The sequence below is a fragment of the Anser brachyrhynchus genome, assembly GCF_964034855.1.
Source record: "Anser brachyrhynchus genome assembly, chromosome: 1".
Lineage (NCBI taxonomy): Eukaryota > Metazoa > Chordata > Aves > Anseriformes > Anatidae > Anser > Anser brachyrhynchus.
In genome coordinates this window covers 105788042-105813676 of record NC_137694.1, presented here as the reverse complement: position 1 = coordinate 105813676, position 25635 = coordinate 105788042, and the positions used below count along the sequence as shown (strand labels likewise).

Below are 25635 nucleotides of genomic sequence, written 5' to 3'. Positions count from 1 at the left end.
GGATAAGGGGTATTCTTGTACCACATTTTATCTTATTCTTCTTCAATGAGCTGATTTACCCAGACATTCTTTTTAAATACAGAATAATGGCACTCTCTTGGAGTACCACTACTGGAGCCAAATCCAGTTGGAGGCTGGTTACTAGTGGGGTCCCCCAGGGCTCAGTGCTGGGGCCAGTCCTCTTTAATATCTTTATCGATGACCTGGATGAGGGGATCGAGTGCACCCTCAGTAAGTTTGCAGATGACACCAAGTTAGGTGCGTGTGTCGATCTGCTCGAGGGCAGGAAGGCTCTGCAGGAGGATCTGGATAGGCTGGAGCGATGGGCTGAGGCCAACTGCATGAAGTTCAACAAGGCCAAGTGTCGGGTCCTGCACCTGGGGTGCAACAACCCCAAGCAGCGCTACAGGCTGGGAGATGAGTGGCTGGAAAGCTGCCTGGCAGAGAAGGACCTGGGAGTATTGGTTGATAGTCGGCTGAATATGAGCCAGCAGTGTGCTCAGGTGGCCAAGAAGGCCAACAGCATCCTGGCCTGTATAAGAAGCAGTGTGGCCAGCAGGGCTAGGGAAGTGATTGTGCCCCTGTACTCAGCTCTGGTGAGGCCGCACCTCGAGTACTGTGTTCAGTTTTGGGCCCCTCGCTACAAGAAGGACATGGAGGTGCTTGAGAGAGTCCAGAGAAGGGCAACGAAGCTGGTGAGGGGTCTGGAGAACAAGTCTTACGAGGAGCGGCTGAGGGAGCTGGGATTGTTCAGCCTGGAGAAGAGGAGGCTCAGGGGAGACCTCATCGCTCTCTACAGGCACGTTAAAGGAGGCTGTAGAGAGGTGGGGGTTGGTCTGTTCTCCCACGTGCCTGGTGACAGGACGAGGGGGAATGGGCTAAAGTTGCACCAGGGGAGGTTTAGGTTGGATGTTAGGAAGAACTTCTTTACCGAAAGGGTTGTTAGGCATTGGAATGGGCTGCCCAGGGAGGTGGTGGAGTCACCATCCCTGGAGGTCTTTAAAAGATGTTTAGATGTAGCCCTTAGTGATATGGTTTAGTGGAGTACTTAGTGTTAGGTCAGAGGTTGGACTAGATGATCTTGGAGGTCTCTTCCAACCTAGATGATTCTGTGATTCTGTGATTCTCTTGGTTTTCTTTGTTCTTTTTTTTTTTCTCCATCAATGCCATCTACATGTAGAGTCCAAATATTGAAAATTTTGGTTCTTAAAGGAGGTTTTGGAGAAACCATAAGCACAATGGGTTACAATGAAAGCACTTTATGACTCCTAATGGGTGCACTTCGCATCTTTGTTAGTACCCAATGTCTGTCATGCTAGGAACTGAAGGGGCAGGATGTGAACTCACTTTACTCACAGTGAGGTTAATGAAGTACTACAATTAAATGTTTTTTTTTTTTCTTTTAAATCTGTGGGATTACACAAGATTTAGTGACTGCTTAAAGTGTAGGCAAGGGCTTTGGTAAGACACTACAAAAATTTTTAATTACATTAGTAATAGCTAGGATGTTTGAATAACATACTTCATAAGTATTGTTAAAATCACCACTGATTTCAGAGAAATTAGCTCAACATGTGTCATGGTTTCAGCTGGAATAGAGTTAATTGTCTTCATAGTGGCTGGTATGGTGCCTTGTTTCGGATTTAGGAGGAAAATAATTTTGATAACAATGTTTTAGTTGCTGCAGAGCAGTGCTTACGCTACATCAAGGACTCCTGCTTGTCATGCTGCTCTGCCAGCAAGGAGACTGGGGGTGCACAAGAAGCTGACCCAAACTGGCTGCAGGGGGATTCTATATAATGTGACATCATGCTCAGCAATAAAAGCTGGGATTAAGGAGGAGTAGGTGGGGGATTTTTGGAGTGATGGTGTTTGTCTTCCCAAGAAACCATTATTCATGATGAGCCCTGCTTTCCGGGAAGTGACTGAACGTCTGCCCACCGATGGAAAGTAGCGAGTGAATTCCTTGTTTTGTTTTGCTTGCATACATGGCTTTTGTTTTACCTAGTAAACTCTCTTCCTCCAAACCCATGAGTTCTCGCACTTCTGCTTTTCTGATTCTTTCCCTTATTCCACCTGGGAAGAGTGAGCGAGCGGCTATTTGGTGCTTGGCTGCCTACCAGGGTTAAACCACAACATGGTTTGAGAAATATTTGCCATAAAATCCAGCAATCCAGGAGTTGTCTACAATGCATATAGAAAGGTAGGCTCTAAGTACCCTGGAATAATACGGTTTTTTCTCCATTGAGAAAAAGTATCTTGTTCATTTCAGATGTTTTCCTTGCTTTTTCTTCTCCATGTAGAACAAGTCTGTCCCTGCATGCATGATGAACTGAGTTTTTCTTTTTTTTCTCTCTTTCTCTCTCTTTTTTTTTTTTTTTTTTTAACACAAGGAGAACAACAGTTTTTCAAATGAGTCTTTAGTTGCTGATACTACATTCTGCAGGGGAAAGTTACGTTGTTTTTTTCGTTTGAAAGGAAGTCAGTAACGCTGATGGTGACATTCACTTTTTAATCTTCAGCTTTAAAGATCTTAAGAAAAGCTGTTGTGTTGTGCTTATGGAACATAGACTGCATCAAGCGGTTAGTATCTCAAAAGAGGATCTCTTCGCCTTTAAAACTCTCACTTACACACGCCTACTACCTCCCTAGCATCTTTGTGTGTCCATAAATAAGTGCACTGTTGGACATCAGTGTCCATGGATGGATTCTAACACCACAACAGGTTTTTATTTGTGCAGGTCAGCAGAAGTCTGTAAATTTAATTTAATATTGTTAGTTTTCTGAGGTCTTCAAATGTTCAATGACTCTACAGCTGTTTGAGAGGTGAGTTGCTAAAATATGGAGGGTCCCTTCTTGTGTAGATAGTTTCCCTGGTCTCTGAGTTTCAAGGCTTACATACTGCCGTATTCTGTCTTCTCTTTGTTTTCAGTGCAGCTAAGAACTCACTAAGAGCCACATGAAGTGAGGGAAGGGTGTCAGTTTGTTGGTGTTATGACATATATCATGAAACTTTTGTTCTAAGTTGCAGTCACGTGTGTGGTAAAAAAGTGGTACTTCATGCCATGAGCTCACTTGCGAGTGTGTCTGTTAGTTACTCATCGCAGGTTACAGACACTAACCACAGCCCTCCAGATGGGCACCACACATCTGGTACAGGTATGAATCAACATACCTTGGAAACTGCAGCTGCCTTTAATTACGTGTTCCACAGTAAACATGAGCTAAAGGCTTTATATTTTGAAAGCCATATTGGACTTATTTATCTCTCTTGGTGCTAAAAAGGTCTTTAATTCCAGTCTGTGCATTTTTTGTTAGAGCAGCACCTTTGATTTTAATGTTACGGTATTTTGTGGTTTGTCTTTTTTTCCACACACAGTTCACCACACAGAGACAATGTAAAAGCACATAAAACTGTATTAAAACCCTGGCAGCTTAGAAACTCTCCCCAGCTGGCCCCAAAAGGGCCTTGGAGTGCCTTTTTCTAAAAAATATTGTATGATTCTATGAAATGAGGTAAGAATTCAGTGTCTTATTGTGGTAAGCACAACGTAGTGGAAAATAGAAATAGAAAGGGTTAAAAATTGAAATAGAAAGGGTTAAAAAAAGTTGGTTTTTTTCTGCTTAAGCAACCCTGTCTGTAAGCATGGAAAAGTACATTTTACACTTTTGCAAGGCAGCAGTTTGTATGTATGAGAATGCCTCAGCTGTTTGGCCCCACTGTCTGAGAATACGAAACTAGAGATTCAGAGTTTAGTTTGAGCTTTTTGAATATTAGCTTTCACATCAGAAGTGTTTGATATTTTATCAGATAGGACTCAGATGTCACACCGGTATTTTTTAATCAAAGCATACCTGAAGAGAAGGATATTGAAATGCAGTCTCCCTGTTTTGCTTCCCTATTGAACAGCCACCACTGCTATGCTTCATGACTAATACAGTCAGTGTATCAGTATCAGTGAACAAGACTCAAACATACTGTGGAAGAGTTGGTTTTCTTTGCTCCAATAAAATATTCAGATTGGACTGTGTTCATTTTTCCCTTGCACAAATCTTTGTTAAATTAAATAAACCAACTTGTTGTTTTGACTATAAGAAATAGTGCCAAGTATCCAGCAGAGAAGAAACAAGGATGTGTTTTTCTCTTCTCAAGGAGAGCCACCTGTCTAAGGTTTGGTAACTCACCTCTCCATTTGGAGGAGGAGATCTTTTTCTACTCACTGCTGCTGTAATAAGAAAACAAAGTTCACACACACAACTTCACTTAGAGTCTGGAAATATACAAATAAATGGGATACAGTCTGCCATAAGGATCGTGTATTTCATTTGGGTGAACTTGTGCATAACAGGGTTTGCAAGGCACTTCGGTGGGTGTTTGAGGCAGACAGAGGACTGCTGAGCATCTTTGTATGGACGAGGAATTCAGAGGTCCCCCTAGCCCCTCAATATTGTTACGGGACATAAAACTTGTAGAGCAGAAATTATGCACTCCAATAGTGAAAAGAGCGTTTGCAAGAATACGAAATTCATTGCTTGATTTGTACGATAGATCTGAGGTGCCACCTGTGGGGCTTGGTATGTTCAGAAGCAGCTGGTGTAAATAGGAATATACCAAAGGCAAGGTGAGCCAGGAGCAGAGGACAAACCTTGCACAGGCAATGCTCTCATCAACCAGGCACAGTCCCATAGGGGCTGAAAACAGCAGGTAGAGCAGGGTGCTGATAACAGTGTCCTTCAATGGTCCCAGGCAAAGCAAGTGATGAGGCAGGTCCAGGATCCTGACTTAGGGAATCCAGTCAGGAGCAACAGGGCCAGAGACATGGCTAGAGACAAGACTATACTGTGGGTGTAGAGCTCATCCAGCAGGCAGGGACAAAGAGAGGACTGGAGACAAATTAGAAAATTCTTAGAAGGAGGGATCCAGGAGACAAGATATCAACAACAAAGGTTCAAGATCCATCCAAGAAATGAGGCAGGAAGGCAAGACTGGAGACAGTACATCTATGACGTAGCCCAGGCAGAGACTGACCCCAGGCCTGAGACTGAATAGTCTTCTTGGGCCCGTGGGAAGGAGATCTGGGTGGGAGTCTCAGCAGAAGCTGTCAGGACCCTTAGGGCCTATTAGTGCCTTCAGGGCCCTGTGAATACCCAAGTGGAGGTACATGATTTGCAAACAGGAGGAAAGCAGTTTTATTACACCTCCACTTCCATTTTCCCCTATATGTTTGTTGTTTGTTGTTGTTGTTGTTAATTTCCATGTTTACGTATTACTTGCTCTCCTCATTGTTGAACATGAGTCACTGGAAATATTTCAACAGTGGTGCAAATATTTGCACTCTGACTGGTTACTCATTTCAAAGACATGCTAGCTAGAAATCTAAAGTAATTGTCACTGTTATTAGACTAAGGTATTTGTAAAAATTGGAACAAGTTACTTGCGTGACTTCTTTGAAAACTATTTATGACATTTTTTCATATATTTTTTTCAAATATATTAATCTAAAAAAGACAGTAAGTCAGATTGCTCTTAGCATTTTTTCATTGTAGGTCCAGAAATAGTGTGTCCCTGAAAATTGAGTGACCAAGCATCTTATTTACTGACTGCATCAACAGTCATTAATTTCACTAAACTTTAGCTTCAATATCTCATCACATCTCTCAGGCAGTACTTACAGTTCCATGTCAAAGAATTCACAACATAAAGGGACAAAATGTAGGAGGAAAGGCAGGCCACCATCTTCATTTCCTTGCTACTGTTCCTCTGCGATCTTGTCTTATGGTCCAAATCTCTTCCTTAGCTCAGAGCTTTGTTTCAGGTCACAAGGTTCAACATTAGAAGAAGATGGGAGCCATCAGACTGTTAGCCACAACTGTTATGGGTCACTTTGTGCTTGGTCCAGTACCTCTATACCCAGCAGCCATGCAGGTTGGCTCTGAATAAGTATGAGACGCTGTCTAGTAAAATCATTTTCTTCCAGCCCTTCAGAAAACACCAAAATATTGAAACCCAAATAAAATGTGCCTCAGCAAAGTCTGCCTCAGGGACGTATACAAAAGCAGTGGGCTCCAGCACAGTCTTCAGCCCTCACAGATGGCATCTTTCTTGCATATCATACAGTTCATGTACACAGTGTTCATCCTCACATATCTCTTATCCTGTCTTTTCCTAGAGAGAGCTGCTGCTGATGTCTGTCCATGGGAATGCTCATCACTCCCAGAGCCACACGTGCTGACTCACAGTCCTGTTGCATGACCTTCACGCTAACACTTGGCAACTTCTGTGTTCCCTGATTTTATCAGACATGGCCTTAGCGAGCACAGAATGGCAGAATTCAAATTTCTGCACAAGTTTCATAAAATTATTTACATTGATTAATTGTTGTTTTGTCAGCAAAACAGGTCTCCTGACAAAAAGCTCTGCCTATTGTTTGACAATTTAGCTTAGAGAGCCAACAAAGTTGCATTTTTCTTACAGATCCACTTCTTTAAAGTCTGGCAATTATCCGTTTGGATCATATTTTTTTTTCTGTAAACAGCACAGTTCTCGTCAGTCCCAATTCTATTTGTAGCTAACCTGATGAGAGAACAAGAAGGATATAATGACTTGTCAGCTTTAAATTCAGTACTGGATAAAAATACTGGTAATATACTGGGTCAGGGTATTGGGGAAAGCACATTCAGTGACATGTTGAGGTACAGTTCCTCTACAACCATGCATAGGTGGGATAGGCACCCACAGTCAATCCTTTTGGCCACTGAAGGATTGATTATCATGAACATTAGTGTAAGAAACGTGAAAAAATCTCTGCATGCAGCCATGATGATGAACTGCAATGTAATGTAATAGTGGAAAGCAGGAGAAGGACCCTTCAGCTGCACGAATCCCAGCACCAACTCTATGTGATGGACGTCACATTCAGTGGAGGTGGTATGCACAGTCTACACACTGAGAGTTTGGTGATGGTGATTTTTAATGGGAGAAGTGTGTAACAATGTCCCTTTGTATTCATATACACAAAAACTGTGACTGTGGTTGGTCTTGCAGGCAGAGGACAAATGTGTTTGCAGAGGTGCCCAGCAGGATCTGTTTAAACTGGCAGTGAAAGAGACCCAGAATAGGTGCCTGAGACTTTGGGAAAAGAGCTTGGGCTCATAGTTATATTTCCATGCAGAGTAATACACCTTTGCTTTGGCCAAAGATACCTTCCCCTTCAAACCCACAACCAGTAATCACCTGTTTTCTTTTACTCTGGGATCTTCAAGCAAATTTTGTTGTTTCTTCTCATCTTCCACCTTTGACCCAATCCATATATATTTGGTATCTTTCTCTTTATTATCTATAAATTCCTGTGGAACAAGCAGAAATATGTTATCCAACAACAGAGTTTTTCTGCTGTGTTCAGGTCCCTGTCCTGTCCCATACACAGCTTTCGATGTAGTCCCTCACATGAAGGGAAAGGGCAGGGATCCAGCTACAGCAAAGCAGCCCATTACAGTGGCTTATACACATGACCACCCACAGAGATTTGATTTAGGCCGGTGCCCAGACCAACTAGCTTCTTGCCAGCTGTCAAAAAAACCCTCGACAACTGGAAATGGCCTCAGTGATGTTTCACACTCTAGTGAGCCAGACTGCAAAGCTTTAAGGTAGTCTTGTTCCTCAAAGAACAAAGAGTTTCTCAGAAGAGCCATGACCTGCCATTTAGTCATACCCTGATACTCACATTTCCAAAGAAAAATGGGATGAAGGTTTGACTGTTTGAATTTCCATTCAGTAGTCAAATCAAACCTCTCTTCCCAGAGCCGAGTATTGGAGATGAGTGGGAAGCCCCAGCATTTCCTCTTCCCAGTCAAAACTGTGGTGGTTTCCACACTTGCTCCTCTTGTGCTTCTCTCCATTTCTTCTCTTGACCCTCTCTGAAATGAAGTCCTGTCCAAAGGGAGTCAGATGCTCTGCACCTGATAAGGCTCTTGCTTGGCTGTGTGTACACCTGATATTTGGGCAGCATTTGGAGGTTCACCTGGTGAAATGTTTGGCTAAGGTAGATGCTTGTGGTGCATTTTTTAGGGCTGCTGCAAGACTTACCATCTCAATTTCATCTTCAATGACAAGAAGACGGGATTTCTTAGCTAGACAGTTTCTTTGGCTGTCATCCCAGCTTACAGCCTCCTCGGAGAAGTAGTAACACCTTCCCCTGTGTAGTTGCCACCCTGGCGGACACAGCTCACATGTTTCTGTAGATGGAGAGAGGGAAACATTAGCTCACACCATTACTTGTTCCAGTTGCCCTGTAGCATTTTATGTTCCTGTGCCAGGATGGCTGGTCCAAAAGCAGTCAACCTTCACTCCAAAGCGTGGGTTCACTGGCAGCGGAAGGTTGTGAGGTTTGAAGGCTCCTCTGTCACTCCTGTTCTCAGCTTCCCAATCCCTTGCCTTGATGCTATGTACTTGTGCATTCCCACTGCACAACCCCTCGCTCTCCCCTCCCTGATGGATATGCCAGGTGGATATGTACAGGGAGGACCTAGAGGGCTGTGAAGACATTCATCTCCCTCTTGCAGTCCTTGTGAAGAGATACCATGCTATATGACATGATGCGGAGTGTATAGATTTTATATATGAGGTGACTGAAAACTACAGATGCTTTATTGAGGTCCAAATTTTGTCCATCAAGCTGAAGAAAGAATTAGAGTGAATTAAGGTGAATGCTGTTATTCCCAGATATACTCTCTGTTTCACTCACAGCATCTGTGAGGAACATCCCTCACATTTTCTGTCCTGGCTTCCTTTAATGTTTCAAAGTAACAGTGTCTATATCTTTTTTTTTCTCGTTACAATCAACACTCAGAAATGCATTAATGTTTACTAATAAATAATAGATCCATGGTGAAAAGGCCAGTAAGGTCTTCCCCTGCATGATTCTTGCAAAAGGGTAGGAAAGTTAAATCCTACCTACTCTTTGCAAACAGTTATTGTCTGGAAAGTGTTCTCTAGGATACAGGGAGGCTATGATAGATGACATTTCTGACAGCAGCCTTTGACAGAAAGAAAGATCAAAGAAAGTACTAAAAATTGTATACACCAAAAAAGAGCAAAACTGACATCATTAAAATGTTAGTTTAGATCCAGTCACCACTTCTCCTATGGAGGAACACCGTGTTCCCCGGGTAGTACCAGTGATTTCCCATAAATTGCAGGCTGGCGTAGAAATGGGAACAGGGACCACAGAAGTGTGTACACAGCACATCTTTCATAGTTTGAAAGGAATAACTTTCCTCACCTTTTCCATCTTCACACAGTTCCTCCATTAGCCATTTCAGGAGCACCACTGAGACTGTTTTCTCTGAAGAAATGTGATTGTCAGTGTTATTTAGACCATACTGGGACAAAATTTCTGATTTTTCTGCTCTGCCTTCCAAAACTTGAAGAAACGAAATAAAAATAGAGATTATGATTAACAACAGGGTCAAGGAAATACAGTCTTTGCATCCAGTGTTATACTGTGACTGTGAGATGTGTGTGTACGCATGTGGAGGGGTATGAACACCCAGTTGTGAGTATGTTCAGTGAGTATAACTGCCTGGCAAAGGGTGTAGCTGCTGAAAGATATGGTGAGTACAGGAAATGAAAATAGGTTTATGCCACATTTGATAGCTGGATGTATAAAGAATAAATGATATTTTGGTAGGAATTTTTGTTGGGGAAGTATGTGTTTTTTTTCTGAAGTTTTTCAAGGCTGTTTTCTCTTAGAAAATTAATATATTCTCTGGAACTTAAATTAAGTTAATATATATATATAATATATATATATTTATTAATAAATATATAATAAATTAATATATTCTCTGGAACTAGTTCTTAAATAGCTAGAACATGGTCTGGGCTGTGATATTACTAGTACCAGGATGTCTGATTAATTGAAATAACCTGAAGTCTGTTTTTTTTCCTTTTTTTTAATTATTTGTTCAAACCCACAAAGTAATTAAGAGAAATAGACTCAAAATAGCACCGTGGATGCAACTTTTAACTTGTAATTCAGGAAGGTCAGATGCTCTGATTATCCTAGTGATTTGAAGTCTGCCCCTACAGCCTTTCAGCATTATTGATGATGAGGTAGACTGCAGCAATTCCCCTTCATCTGTGCTCTGTATATTAAACGTCAGGTAGCAAATGTTGCCTTTGGAACACTAGAATTATTTTCCTGTACCTGTGTATAACTTGACACCTTTGATGCGATGCTAAGGGAAGTTTGTTTTTGGTATCACTCTTTTTGTGAGGTTTAACCATGCCTATAATGAAGAGATGAAACTGATGGTAGGATTTACTTACATTGCTTTGCTAGCACAGCCATGGTGACCAGCAGAATGAGCACAAGAAATCCCAAGGCCAATGCCACGTAGAACCAGGCTGAGCGCTGCTGTTTGCAGCCTGGAAAGACAAGGGGAAGAGTGGCTTAAGCAATTTGCATTACAAAAGTTAGCACTGCCTTCATGTATGACTGCTTCTAATCTGGAAACAACAGAGAAATCATCTAAAATAACTCTGCCGTTTGGAGTATGTGGGGACATTTTACTTATCAACAATTTGCATCTATTTTGCATAGGTGAAAGTGAAGTTGAAAGATCCTGTTGTCAGAAAAAGCAAATGATTTTCAACCAGTTATTCCATTAAGAATTCTCTTTTTCTCTTTTGAAATAATTTTTCAAGCATTGCCTCTTCCCATCTACCCACTTACACCCTGCAAAGCCCTGCAGAGCGATTCCAGGGAGATGTCAGGAATGATCTGTGGTATGCTCTCTGGCCATGCTCTCCTGTGTTAAAGCGCTGGCCATGTGGCTGAACGCTAACTTACCCAAACTCACAAAAAAGGCAAAGATCCCACACTGACGGCACAGCACAGAGAAATACAGGTGGTCAAGCATCTCTCCAGCCATTTGGCATTCATCAGTTTCTGAGAGTGTAATACCCAGGAAAAGGCAGGACCCGAGGAAATTTGGGGTCAAGGTGTCATTTCCACAACCCACAAAGTTATGCTTTCATAACTACTCTTTTTCTGATCTTTCCAGGGTGAGATGAGAAACTGCCCCATTCTCCAACTGCCTGAGATGTATTTGCAATGTTCCCTCTTAGCTCACAGAGCTCCATGGGTCTGACCTTGTTTTGCAAATGTCCTTCAGTAGAGAGGGTGACAACCCTCAGGGCACAGACTGCGAGTAGAGAGCTGGGACTGCAAATAGTGCTCTGGGTATTAGGCTACTTCCCAAGCCCCACTACGGCTGTTCCTGCAGAGATAGAGGTGAGTCTGTACTTATAGGAGGGTTCTTCAAACAATGCAGAATTTTACTTTCCTTTACTAAATTTTTAATTCAGGGCACAAAGGCACTAAAAATATTTTAAAAATCTTTTTCAATATCACTTTTGCAGGATAATCTGAAAACCCAGTGAAAAGAAACGTGACCATACGAAATGAGAAATCAATTCCTTACTGGGAGATTGTATGTAAAGACTCTTGATAATAGGTTTTACTGTTGGGTAATAGGAAAGACCAAACTATAATTAGTAACCGACAACCAAACAAAATAGTACAATACCAGAAACGGAAATCTCTGATCTGCTGCACCCCTTGGGTTTCGTCTTCACGCGCAGTTCAGCGTACGTGATCATGTTTCCTGTAAGGAGTAGGGAAATGCTAACATTTGTGGTTGAATGAGCCATTAAGTGGAGAAAGAAGAAAGAATTATACAGGAGACGGAGTCCGTATAAAAAGGGACATGCATTTCCAGAGCTGCTGGTTCAGCTTTTTTTTCCTTTTTTTTAAAAAAAAAAAAAACAGGCAAGATGATGACTTATCATTTCCTGCTGCTGTCAGGAAGTAACTAAAAGCCTCCTCCATAATCTTTGCTTGAACTAATTGGGTACTGTATGGCTGGACCAGGAGGCAGCCAGGCTGAAGTTTCATTAAGACCTGAGTACCAGCCATAGAAAGCTTCCCAATGTTGCCAAGCCATCTCAAGAGGTACCATAGAGACTTATTGGGCAGCAGAGCTGTGATTGCTTTGCAAAGCAGGTGGACCGCAAGGGGAGAACTGCAATTCACAGAAATACTTCTGCAGCAAGGTGGTTCTGGCCTGTGAATTTTTATGCTAGAGTATTACATGAAGCCTGTATTAGCAGAGGAATGGACCTGCTGATTTAAGGCATCCCTTTCCAAATGCACATTGCCAAAACAAAGCAAGAAAAGCGATTAAAATAGAGTGGGGTGAGTTAGATGCACATGACTTCACTACTGACCACATTTTCAATTTTGCTTTCACCAGGTATTTAGTAGGGCTACTAGCTAATTTTATGGATGATATTTGGACCTTTGGTACATTGATCTTCTCTCCATAAATAGTGGGTTTTAATTAAGCTGAATCAAGACTAAGCTGCTGTGCTACATCCTTGGTTTCTGGTCATTGGGTTTTTAAGAAGTACTTTGTGTTTTACATAGTCTCACTGGTCAGGAAAGAACTTGGCAGGAAAAAATGAAGAGAGTTTCACTGGGATGAAATGAGGTAGCATTTGATATGAGTTGCTGAAGTGTGGAGAGGTTTAATGTAAGAAAAATAATGAGGAGTACTGAATGGAAAATGAGGTTTATTCATAGAGGTAAGACCTCCTATGTTTTAGAGAACATTGCCTGATACATTTTGTTGTTTGATGTATTACAATTTATTGGCTCAGTGAACTACAGAAAATTTCTAAATTGCATTTAACTGTACAGATAAGTAACTGTTTTCAGAAAGAAATGCTTGTAAGCATTTTTCTTCTTAGAATGTAAATATTTTTCAAAGTACAGTAGTGGGGACTTCTAAACATTTAAATGCACTACCCCTATAAATGGAGACACTTTTTCAAAAATACATACTTCAGAAAGTCTGTTACTATTGCTAAATATTTTCTCTCCCAAATAAAGGTACTTTCCTTTAAAAATGTAAAGAACACATTTCAAACGGTATAAATAATTTTAAAAAATCTTATCCATGTAATCTGAATGTTTCAAAAAAGAGATTATTTCTATTATAGTCTGTATTGGCACATGACCATTTGAATGTCAAGTCCTCAGAAGTCAGCAAGTGGTTTGAAAATACCACGTAACCTGAATTTTGCCGGATGCTTACACACCCTTACCTAGTTCAGCAACAAGGAGCCCTGGTTCTAGGTGGAGACCTCTGTCACTTACTAAAACTGAAATTTCACTTCTTTTCTATATGCAAATCATCAAGTGCAGAAAGATATTTCTGTTTACTGGAAGCTTCTACTTTGTGAATGTGCAGATTGGGAGTGCTCCTGGCAGTTCATTCACACCACAAAGTCAGGCTTTACAGCAATTGTGCTCTTGTGGTCGACAGGAAACCAGGTTGAATCTCAGCCAGCAGTGTATCATTATCACAGTGGTGCAAGCCACCAGCATGGTTCAGTCTGGAGAGCCCTGACTTGCAGGGCAGGGAAAGTTTCTGTGCTGCTCCACTTGCTGCCGTTGTGGCCACGGCTGGAATGTTGTGTCCAGGTGGGGGCCACCCGGTTTAGGGAGTCTGGGGAAGCTGGAAAGGGTCCAGCAGAGGGTGGATGGTAAGATGGCCAGGGCATGGAGCACCCGCAAGGGGCCAAGGAGTATATGGAGGGGTACAAGTAGCTAGGGGGCAAAATAAATGCAGCCTACAACTATTTGTAGGATAGTTAGATGGTGGAATTGAACTCCCAATTTTTTATTTTTTATTTTTTTTCTAGATGAAATGCCTTGTATGTAATCAGTTATGGGCAATAATCAGGTTGCTCTCAAACATTTCTTGAATACACTAGGAAGTGCAAACTGTCTTTCACTAGAAAATGGATGTATTTGTGTAACACTTTTCTACTTTTAGATGTGTTTTGAAGCAACATAGTAGCACCTGCTAGTCCACCAAAGCATGTGCACAGATAGTACCACCCACTCAACATGACCTGCTAGAGCATTCAGAGCTCTAGCTCAGATCTTGTCCTAATTCAGAGCACCTGACCAACTGCCGAAGTCCAACAGATTGTGTAATGACCTACTGCTGACTTTCAAGTTGGAATAGGATCACAACAAATTCATTTCTATCACTCTTCTGGATGCAGCCTCACAAATTTATATCCACAGACATGTTTTATTCCTACATTGTGGTAAACAGTGTTTAAACACTTTGTCCACTCTATCATGTTTATCCCAATAGTTTTCAATAACTGAGCTTTTCTTATCATTAGTCTGCAAACTAATGGATTCTTTGTGACTGTGCCACCAGTGATTTCTTTTTTTTTTAATCTTTTTCTGTATCCTGTTAAAATATACTGAATAAATAACCTTTGAGATAAGAATAGTAAATGGGAGAACTCCAAGAAACTCTGCATAACATGACCAAAAAAAATCCAGCTCTCACAGATAAAGAAAAGATGAAAAAGAACTGGGCCCTGTATCTGGAAATAGACTTTCACACCCAAATCCAAATTTTACATATTTAAAATACCTGCTCAATTACTGCAGAACCTTGGCAGACATTCAGCCCCCAGCATGTTTATCTTTCATATGCACCAAATCTTGACGCAGCTATACTTTAGCAGGACAAATTAGCTATGCCCCTAGCCCATGCATTTTTAGTATCTGCTCCAGTAAATTACATCTAATAAAGCTCATACACAGTGCAGCCAGGAGGAGGTGGGCATGTTTGACTTTCCAGTAGCCCAGTAATTTGAGGTCTTGCCTGATGTTTCCTGCCTTTTTTTCCTTTGCCTGTTTTTCCTTTTTGTTTTTCCTTTTTGCCTGTTTTTCCTTGCCTGATGAATCCACAACTTGAAGTATTCATCTGCTGAATTTGCAGTGGTGACTCAAGCCAGTTCTCCTTCCTCCCTGGTAAAATTTTAACCATGCCCATCTTAAAGCTGCTTCTTTTTCTGCAAGATAGCCAGACATCCCTGGCCAAGAGCAAGACTGGCATAAGTCTGGCAAAGGGGGATTTGTGGATAATAGGCATCATCCAGTGGACATTTCATTGTATCACAGTCAGCGTAGAGCTAAAGGGAGAGCTTGTGACACTTGCCACAGACAGTCCCATCAGCTGGTAGTTAGTGCATTCACCTTGGAGCTGAGACCCTCTCTGTGAAAACTGGCTTCAAATTCTGTCTTCAAACTGGAGAAGGCATTTAAACTTCTTCGTGTAGGGTGTGACGAGTGGTACATGCTAGTAGCATGTCTGGTATGTAGAAGCTGTTCTGTCCAAAACAGCCTTGAGCCCAGCCCACACTGGAGAGAGATTCTCCTAGCCCGTACGGAAGGATCTAACACCCAGAAATGGCTGACTGAGCAGCAACTTGGGTCATTGGTCCTCTCTATTGGCTGCTTTTGGCAGTTCCTAGCTCATTACATCGGGTTTTATGGATCACAAACTCTCCCTCATTAGCTCTAAAGAATTGTTGAGCACCTCAGTAAGGGGCCGCTATGCAGTGGGGTACCTTAACACTAATAACTGCAGCATTTACAGTGAGTTTAAGCATGTTTCAAGAACATTGGTCAACATCTCTGTCACATTTCATGTTTATTTGTTTTTTCTTTTTTGCCTGAATTTTTAAAAATTACAGAAAATTCTGTGGGTGGATTTGTGTTTTCTCCCATTCTTCCCATGGTAGAAACAACTCTTTTGCTTTTGATGGGCCTCTTGGAGTAAAGGAATACTTGCCAGCTGGATGAATATATATGAATTCCAGTAAAAATGTTAAAACTTCAAGGAAGGAATAAGCAGCTGAAATCATTCATTTGAATTTTCTAATGCATGATAAAACGTCTCAAGGTTTTGTCCTCTTTAATAGCAATAACATCTATGTTAGCATATGTCGATGAAGAAGACAGAACTAATTGTCATTAGGGGATATTTCTAGCATATTCTAAACTTATACTGAGGAGCTGAACTCCATGATCCTTGGGTCCCTTCCAACTCAGGATATTCTATGATTCTGTTCTATGATTCTATGATGCTAGGTCTAATATTGTCTAATACTCTTTGCTGCTTCTTCCATTTGTGAAAAAGTAAGTAGAAAAAATATTGCTGATAGATTTCAGATTTTAAAAATAACAGAAATCTTAACAACACATTTAATTAAGACACACATCAGACTTGTAAATGCAAGCCCAGTTGAATAAAATGTGTTTGAATAGAACAAGATATTAGGGTGAAGGAAGATGATACTGCGACCTATAAGTAGTGAAGGAAACACTGTTTAAGATATTTTCTCTGTATAATTAAGACAGCATATCTGAGACTTGTAGTAATACTGAGTATATATATTTCTGATGCTCGTATTTTGTAAAGGAGATGCAATCACTGGTGGATGTACAGGAGAAGATCCGCAAAAATGATTGGAATTCTTTAGAAAGCTAATTACAATGAAAGATGTAAAAGCAAAAGGAGAATGAGAGATGAATGAACTGCTCTGGCTAGTAATTTAATGTGAGAAAATACTGAGTGCTAAAATCTATTAAAGGTTTAACAAGAACTATCTCGAAAGTAATGAGAACTTCCATTGAAAATTAAAGCCTGGCCAATTCAAAATCAAGATTTCCTTTAGAGAGTATGATCATGAAACATGTTTGAATGTTTTCAAATCAAGATTTGACACCAGTCTCCCTTTGCAAATAAATTATATCACCCTAGAAACTGGGTAAAATTCTGAGTGTACAGTGCTTTGCACTGTACAGGTTACACCAGTTTGAACAACCTCTGTGAATGTACGAATAGAAAGTGTAAGGTAGATTATTCCATTAGATATCTAGTTCAAGTGAAGTCATTTTTATCTTTCAGATAAAGCTTTTGCAAAAATATAAAAAATAGTGTATTATTTGTTTACGTGCATTCAGAGCATCATCAGCATTATTAATCTTCGCCGTAAGCAGAACAACATGTTCTAAAAATGCTCATTATACAATGTTACTAAATATATTAATTTCTAATGATCATTGAAAACATGAAAATATCATCTTATTATGACCATTATACATTTTCTGTTTGCTCAGGTGGTGGGAGACCTATAATGTGATTCCGGGAAAATCAAAGAGGAAGAGCAATAGAGTTTTAGGAGTCATTCAGTATTTCCTTCAGTGACACTGACTGCACTTTTGACTGCCACTAGTTTTCTGATTAAGTTTAGTATCCTCTTTCCATGAAAACATTACAAAATACATTGGTCTGATTTTTTGGACTAGGTTAATTTGGTGGAGCATATCCTAACAGCTTTCAAACATAGTGTACATGTTAAAAATAATGCACTTTGTTTAAAAAGCTGCAACTTTTTTTTCTTCTTGTTCTGTTACTTAAAATAATAGTCCAGAACTGAGACAGAGCTCCATAGCAATACTGACCTAAGAGCAACTTTTCTGATTTGTATCACCACAATCTGCAACTTCTCGCCCTTCTCATGACTTCTGCACACAGCATGTTATAGCATTATTTTAGTATCAAATGACAAAAGAAAAGAAAAGAAAAGAAAAGAAAAGAAAAGAAAAGAAAAGAAAAGAAAAGAAAAGAAAAGAAAAGAAAAGAAAAGAAAAGAAAAGAAAAGAAAAGAAAAGAAAAGAAAAGAAAAGAAAAGAAAAGAAAAGAAAAGAAAAGAAAAGAAAAGAAAAGAAAAGAAAAGAAAAGAAAAGAAAAGAAAAGAAAAGAAAAGAAAAGAAAAGAAAAGAAAAGAAAAGAAAAGAAAAGAAGAAAAGAAAAGAAAAGAAAAGAAAAGAAAAGAAAAGAAAAGAAAAGAAAAGAAAAGAAAAGAAAAGAAAAGAAAAGAAAAGAAAAGAAAAGAAAAGAAAAGAAAAGAAAAGAAAAGAAAAGAAAAGAAAAGAAAAGAAAAGAAAAGAAAAGAAAAGAAAAGAAAAGAAAAGAAAGAAAAGAAAAGAAAAGAAAAGAAAAGAAAAGAAAAGAAAAGAAAAGAAAAGAAAAGAAAAGAAAAGAAAAGAAAAGAAAAGAAAAGAAAAGAAAAGAAAAGAAAAGAAAAGAAAGGAAAAGAAAGGAAAAGAAAGGAAAAGAAAGGAAAAGAAAGGAAAAGAGAGGGAGAGTGAAACAGAGGGAGAGAAAACAGTATTTGTCCAAGAGCTGATTAGATGTTTTACCTGGAACTGATGTCCGAGAAGGCGTGCTTGGTCTTTCCCTGGGTAGCATTGCCACATCTACGTACGTGATATCGCCTGCCATTGATGAGCAAATCCCTCTGAGTTATGGAAAGAGCAGGTTTAATACAGTGGGTTGCATCCTGTATTAGCTTTGCCTGCCTCCAGAAGTATACATATGCTGTGCTATGGCTCTGAGGGACGCTGAGAAAGAGATAAAAGGAAGGAAGTTACTTCTTTCAATACAGCTTCAAAGCCTGTTTTCAGCCACCATTCTGTCTCTTCTTGTATGATCTCTTGCCCTTCAGAATGCAGGAGAAAATGAAGAAGAAAAAAAAAACAAAACAAAAAACACACTATTTTTATTAATATAAAATGGCCCAAACAGAGGAAAGTTTCTAGGAGTACACAAAAAGGGACTTACACAAGTACAAACGCTCTTCTGGTTCGCACAAAATAGCTAAAGCAGTACAATATGGCTTGTGGATGTATTAGACTAGTGCGCGTGATCTTACGTAACTTATTTACCTAAAAGGAAGATAAACAAGATATGTATCAGTATAAGACATTTGGGGGCTAATGTAATTACAACCACAGCTAGAGCTTTTAAAATGCAACTCAAATTCGAACCCGCTCAATCCACTAATTGTTTAATAACTGAATTTAGGTGATATTAACAGTGCAACACATTTAATTCTAAATAAAATAAAAAGTAATACAATCAATGTCTTTTATGAGAGTGTTTGAATGCTCTTATATTGCTCTATCAGTAATTACTAGGATGAGAGTTGCTGTTCATTAGGTGGTTTGAGCTGTTCCCTGTTTGACACTAACTCCACAGTCAGAAAGTCTGAGTTGCTTTTAATTCCTTGGTCATGACACCTGTGTTTGCTGCAGCATATTTTGATGACAGTGTTTTTGTCTTCTATATTGAAAAGAAAAACCACAGATTTGAACTGAAACTTAAGGCCCTTCTATAACCTAAAAAAATGTTTCAGAACATAAAGACATAAAGTACTGTGCATGAAGGGTCTGAAATTTCCTGTTAAGAGCTATATTGTTGTTTTTGTGCTTTATTCCCACTTAGAATATTCCTTCAGAATTCAGCACAGATAGGGTTTACAACCCTATTAATATTAATTGAAAATAATATTTCTATTCTGTTACATACCCTATTCTCATTTTCTATTACATTCAACGGGACTATTAGAACCTTATAGATTTAAAAAAAAAAAAAAAAGTTTATTTTTGTGATCTTATATTACTGATCTTTTCCCTTTCTACTCTCAATGTTGGTAACAGCGTTAAGCACAGAAACAAAAAGGTTTAGGGAAAAAAATGAACCTTCGATAGTCATGGAACAAATTACTCAGAAGTACTGCTCAGGTACAATTTATATGCAACATATCTGATTTGTTGTTATTCTATCAGCCACAAAGTTATCAGTATGCAGATGTGGATACTGTTAACTGGATACTGATAACGTTTGTTTTATGACGATCTACATACCAACTGTATGACTGGTCCAATCATGACACAAAGCATTTGCCCTCTGATTGAATCAGTTTCCATCGTGGGCCCCTGAAGTTCTTAACATCATTTGCAGCAAGATATTTATGCTCTGAAATGGAGAAAAGAAATTTAAAAAAAAAAAAAGTTTTTTTTTTTTTTCTTTTTTTTCTTTCCACTTTGATCCATAAAGGAGAGCAGGAGAGCTAAAAGGCCAAAGAGCTTGCATGAGCTCTCAGTCTTTCTTTCCATTATTTCATATACACCTAGGCAGCATTTTATCACATCGCTCTCTCCTAAATGATTCAAAACCATTAAGATCTAATCATGTATAGTCTGTGCAAGCATGAGTCTTTTTGAGCTAGTGGAAAAAACCTGTGTTTCTATTTTAAACATCCCTCTCCTCTCCTCTCCTCTCCTCTCCTCTCCTCTCCTCTCCTCTCCTCTCCTCTCCTCTCCTCTCCTCTCCTCTCCTCTCCTCTCCTCTCCTCTCCTCTCCTCTCCTCTCCTCTCCTCTCCTCTCCTCTCCTCTCCTCTCCTCTCCTCTCCTCTCCTCTCCTCTCCTCTCCTCTCCTCTCCTCTCCTCTCCTCTCCTCTCCTCTCCTCTCCTCTCCTCTCCTCTCCTCTCCTCTCCTCTCCTCTCCTCTCCTCTCCTCTCTTTTCTCCCTGCTGAAATACATTTTCAGACCAGGACGTAACCTCAATAAGCATGCGGTGCAGACCAAGCTATTACATCCTTTATGACTAAAAGGTTCTCACTTACCTGAAAAAAATGATGAATAGTTATTTTCCACAGCAAACTTACAAAATACCCATAAGCATTTCTCATTTTGGATTTGAAGTCTACTTGCTGTGCTCACTGTTAAGACTTAAGGAAAAGGAAGGCGATTTTTAATTTCTAGAAGGAATAGGGGTATGGAAGTCTTTGAAGGGCATTTTTCTTGGATTCTTTCCATTCTACAGCAAAACCATGGTTTTGTGGTGTTTTGGTTTTTTTTTTTCATACTTTTAAAAAGGATATTGCACTGCTACAGTATTTTAATTTAAGTATTTCCTTTAGAATTAATACTTTCAACTCTGCAAGTATTTTCATTCTGTTCTTTGTTTTCAGTTTAAATGCTGACTTTATTTATGAATACCCAGCTGTGGGTCACCAAGGTTGACCCACTGATCTATTCCTCACTGTATGGTGCTGATAGCACTTTAAGTCCAGAAGGAACAATCCTGGCTGTTTTAAGAAAAGGCCATTACAGAGCCAAGGGATGACTGGCTGCAAAACAACCAACTACTCACAGAGATGAGGGAAGGTTTCCTTTTCCTTGCCCACGTGTGTGGGGGTGGCAGTTCCCTCCAGCTTGAAGGGTCAGGACTCTGGGTTATGGAGCATTACCAGCCTGCACACTTCAGGATCATGCAGGAATGTGGGGAGGAAGGAATCTCTGGAGGCCTCTTGTCCAATGCCTGCTCAAAGCAGGTCTAATTCCACAGCTAGATCAGGTTGCTCAGAGATTTGTCCAAGCAAGTTTTAGAGATCTCCATGGACAGAGGTCTCACATACTCCGTGGGCACCTGTAACAGAGCTGCACCACTCTCATGAAGGAAGAAATTTTTCCTCCTGCCCAGTCACAGTCTCCCTGGCTGTAATTTATGCCCATTGCTTCTTGTCCTTTCGCTGTGCCCCTTTGAGAAGAGTTTGTCTCCAGCTTCTCTGTAATCCCCTCCTTGTATGTTACCTAACAAAATACTACAGATAACAGACTAACATTATGCTGTATAAAGCAAGAATCTTTCATTGTGTGCCATGTGTCTTAAAATAAAGTATTGATACTTGTTGTAAACTCTGCTAGAGTTCATCTAGTTTGTTTAGACAGTGTCACAGCTTCAGTTTTGTAATATGAATATTGCAAAAATCTGAACACATTTTTTGCTTGTGACAGCCCGATGTGTTTTACTGATGCATTTTGGAGTATAAATGCTTCACAAGATGAGTCTATTTAAGATTATTTATGCATTCACTGTCATCTTTTCACATATAATCATTCCGTTGTAACAGTATTTTTGGTCTGTTACTCCTGTGTTAAAAAATAAATAAAAAGTTGCCCAAATATCTAGATGCATCTTCACAAGTTTATATCACAACTGTAAGCGGGGTTGTGTGCCCATGTTGCCAAACTTCTCCTAGGATTCACAGCCATGTCACGTCATGTCCTTTGACTTCTCCAGGTGGAGCCTTACCTCACTCCCATCTTCCCTTCCAGCCACCTGACCAACACGCTTAGCTAACATGCACACAAGCCCTCGTGAGGCCTGTGAAACAGCAGGGCTTGCTGTGCATTAGTCACCCACGTGTCAGAGGCTGCAGGGAGGAGTGGTTTGTTGTCCCCGAGTTCTCAGACTGTTTGGCAGAGCACGAAGACACCTGGCAGTTCAGACCTGCTTGCAGCATCTGCTGCCTCAGGGAAAGATGGTGGGGGTTGTTGCCTAGGATTTCTTGCCCATCATTTGGAGTCTGGCTATCTGGGGCTTAAGCAGCACTGCTGAGGTAGCCAAATGAACGAGCTCAGGTTCTTCCCCACCTTGGCACGTGTTCCTGACTGCACATAGACACATTCTCTGCTGCTAACGGTTGTGGCTGAGTAATGTCAGGTGGTGATGTTTGGGTGCGAGCACAGATATCTGTTCCAGTCACACACAGGGCAGATGTGATAATAACTGCAGATTGCACCCCATCTGTGGGTGTGACGGTGTGTCCTCCACTGCGTGAAAAGGCACGAGTAGACAAAACGGCAATGTGGGCTGCAAAGCATAATTCAACACCTTTTGCCACAGAACATGCAGTTCAGCCCAGGCATCCAACTGACTCATGGTGCACATTTTGAAGAACTTGAGCTACTTCTCTGACAACAAAATGGACCTCTTTATTTCCCTAAGGCTGAGCTGTAACACAGAGCTGATATGTGTGAACCCCACGCATACATCTCCAGTTCAGGTTTTGGTTCTAAACCCCGTGCAACAGCAGAGCCTGTATGTGCAATGCAGTCAGTGCAAGAGCAGTATGCATGCAGAAGATGTGATGAGAGCTATGACTACAACCAAAGACACTTTCTCCCATGAACGAAAGCCTGTGAATTGTCATCCCACACTGTAGAAAGAAGAAAGAAAAAAAAAAAAGAAAAAAAAAATCATCTCAACAGGGTAAACCCATGGATTTACCAGAAAAACAAAAAATGAGCTCAGAAAACAAGCAGTGCCTGGGGATTGCAGGCTGAATATTTCTACACCAGCAGTTTAATGTTCAGCAGGTGGGACCTGGGTTAAATGCAAAGAAGTCAGGATTAGGAGTCTGTGAGATGGATTCTTCCCCGTGCAGTTTTTTTGTTTTGTTTTGTTTTGTTTTTTCCACATGTGTGTGTTTTGTGGGTTTTTTGGGTGGGAAGGGGGGTGCTGTGTGAAGGGGGAATGTCAACTCTTTTTTACTCCTCAGGTTCATTCCCAAAGATGTGGCTGTGTGGAGTATTTATTGTGAGTGCCATTTTTCACTGCTCAGCAGTGATGGGGTGAATATGTGGACAGAAGAATGTGCTCAGTCTCCTGACCAGTTTGGTGATGGCATGTCAGGAAGGAGCTGGTGAACACCCCTTCCAGCACACTGCCATATTGCCGTCTGTCCTTTCCTTCACTCTCACACACTGAATCAGTTTTTCTTCGGAGCTTTGAGTCAGTGAGCCAGTTGGGACCTGTTCCGTAGGTAATATGTGCTCGGCAATGTTGTAAGTTATGTTCTGGTCTTCTGGAACACCCGTAACTGTGAATTGGAGAATGGCTGCTGGGAAAAAATGCAGTGTGTCTTTCTGCAGACCATACATCTCCACAACGGCATCTAGCACTTTGTACAACAGAGGTTGTCTCTGCGATGTCATAACAGATGTTTTGGTGCAGAGCTGCAGATCATCCCAGTGTGACCACAGCGTTGTGGCTGAGTGAACACTTCTTGGTTCAATGCAACTAGCTGTAACACCGTGTGCTGAGTACATCTGTACAGTGCAGGGCAGCATCACGCCATGTGGACTTAGGAGATGAAGCCTCTGTGTGTTTAGGCCTTCTGCGGTATGCTGTATTTTGCCATGCAGACATAGCCTGCCTTTCTTCAGGTCTAGCAGAGATCCCATATCTTACCCTCGTATATCACAACATATTACCATTTGGGCAGCATTTTAAACTGTGTTTCCATCACTGTTCCCAGGATGCAGATGGAGGAGCAGAAGTCAAAAGATTTACCCAAGCTCACCCAGAGGCCTGGTGGCAGTGGCTAGAAGACTGCTTAGCACCCCTGACCCTCAGCACAGCACCCTGTTCAGTAGGCCAGACTGATTATGAATGCAGCTTGCACCTAATTTGCAGGTAGTTGCTTCACAAATTGTAGTGCTTGAATCCAGATAACGTCAGATTCCATCTTCCCATATATTCCAGAGCTCTTTCTGTAAATGCCCTCAACATGTAAAGCCAGAAATTCTTTGGCCAATTACAGTATGTATTTACTGTCACAGTAATTTTGGGGCAATCATTTTCTTTCTGTTTATGAAATGAGAAGCCTGTGGGACCTTTGTCCTTGGCTAAAGTTCACATAGACAAGAGTGCTGCTCTGAGTGACCTCATCTAACTTTAAGGTTAGCCCTGCTATGAACAAGAGGTTGGACTAGAGAATTCGAGAGATTCCTTCTTCCTCAGTTTATTTGAATGCTTTATTTTTATTTTTATTTTTATTTTTATTTTTATTTTTATTTTTATTTTTATTTTTATTTTTATTTTTATTTTTATTTTTATTTTTATTTTTATTTTTATTTTTATTTTTATTTTTATTTTTATTGTTGTTGTAGTTGCTGTTGTTATCATTATTATTATTTTGCCTCTGGAAGTTTACAGGAACACAGACTGAGACTTACAGCCAGCAACAGCCCTTCCACAGAACTTGCAGTGCTCTCTAGTGTTATTTCTTTACAACTGCAAGTACGTGGCACCTTTACTTTTTTTTTCCTTTTTCTTTTTTTCTCCTTTTTTTTTTTATTTTCCCCCCCAAAGAGGCAGAAATACAGTTGTGAATAAATTATTCTTGAGCATAAAATTTTAAGATTCAAAGGCTAATTCTTTCAGTTACAGCTCTGTAGAGCATCCTGGGACCAGCTTACAAGAAGCCAAAGGTTTCATTCACAGCTTCTGTTTGATTAATTCTTTGGAAACTATACACTATGCTTTAGTCTTTACAGATTTTTTTATATAAGGACTATCTAGGAATCCATTAAGAAGACCATGTCTGTAATATTTTTCATAATATACTGTTCAAGTTTTAATCAAATATATTTTTGTCCAACAGAAGGAAACAGATCAAAATCCAGAACAGAGTTGGTGATCAAAATTCCTCAAAGAAGAGGAATAAAATATGTGACCTCACCTCCTGCAATATTAGGTAGTGGCCCAGTTATCAGTCTTTAGGAGTCAACGCTAGCAAAATTATAGCACACTGCCTGGGATGGCACAGGACAGAGAGGAGAGGCTGAGCTCAGCCCCTGGAGAAGCTTTAGCAGTAAAGTCTGGATCCTGGTTGGTTTTCTATACAAGGCCAACTCCCTACAAAAGCACCATGTAAAGCTTTGCAGAGGAACAAACCTTGCAAGCTAACAGACCAGCAGTTTACTATGAACTAGAAGGCTGACTGAGCGGTTTCTAGAGCTAGAAACTGATGACTGGAGAAAAAGCATGTGATTTTTTTCGCAGGTAAGTGCAACTCATAGTAACTACCTAAAGAATCAGAACTCCTTAGCCTGCTTTCATGGTTTCAGCATAAAAATGTACTAGTCAGAGGGATCTCAGGTTACCCCACATATATGAGAAATCTGTTTTGTATTCTTCCGGTTTACTTAGCACCCCAAACGGATGGCATTTCTGTTTAAAAAGCTGTGAGTGTAATTAGATTAAAAGCCTG

The 25635-nt window shown here is 40.3% G+C and overlaps 1 protein-coding gene across 3 annotated transcripts; it reads right to left on the bottom strand.

Moving 5' to 3' along the window:
• Nucleotides 1–711: 711 nt before the first annotated feature.
• Nucleotides 712–23871, bottom strand: LOC308187575 (killer cell lectin-like receptor subfamily F member 1). 3 transcript variants are annotated; one of them, XM_080575682.1, is made up of 9 exons: nucleotides 20419–23871; nucleotides 18571–18674; nucleotides 18150–18350; nucleotides 11593–11670; nucleotides 10331–10429; nucleotides 9282–9422; nucleotides 8087–8235; nucleotides 7235–7347; nucleotides 712–6574 (listed from the first exon to the last, which is right to left on the bottom strand). In XM_080575682.1, exons 3-9 carry the CDS (start codon nucleotides 18229–18231, stop codon nucleotides 6442–6444), a joined length of 795 nt encoding a protein of 264 aa, XP_080431808.1. In that variant the 5' UTR covers nucleotides 18232–18350; nucleotides 18571–18674; nucleotides 20419–23871; the 3' UTR covers nucleotides 712–6441. The 3 variants fall into 3 exon arrangements, with proteins under 3 accessions (XP_080431808.1, XP_080431806.1, XP_080431807.1); XM_080575680.1 differs by adding an exon at nucleotides 19656–19767 and having other exon boundaries at nucleotides 18150–18674; nucleotides 20949–20966; XM_080575681.1 differs by lacking the exon at nucleotides 20419–23871 and adding an exon at nucleotides 19656–20109.
• Nucleotides 23872–25635: the final 1764 nt, after the last annotated feature.

Bases quoted from the DNA above. Each gene is read 5' to 3' on its own strand.
- LOC308187575 (XM_080575682.1), bottom strand. From the start codon at position 18,231: ATGGCAGGCGATATCACGTACGTAGATGTGGCAATGCTACCCAGGGAA. The intron at 10,430-11,592 runs GTATTGTACTAT...TTGTCTTTCCAG, and splicing joins ATCAGAGATTTCCGTTTCTG to GCTGCAAACAGCAGCGCTCA. The intron at 8,236-9,281 runs GTGAGGAAAGTT...CTCCATCTACAG, and splicing joins ACTGTGTGAAGATGGAAAAG to AAACATGTGAGCTGTGTCCG.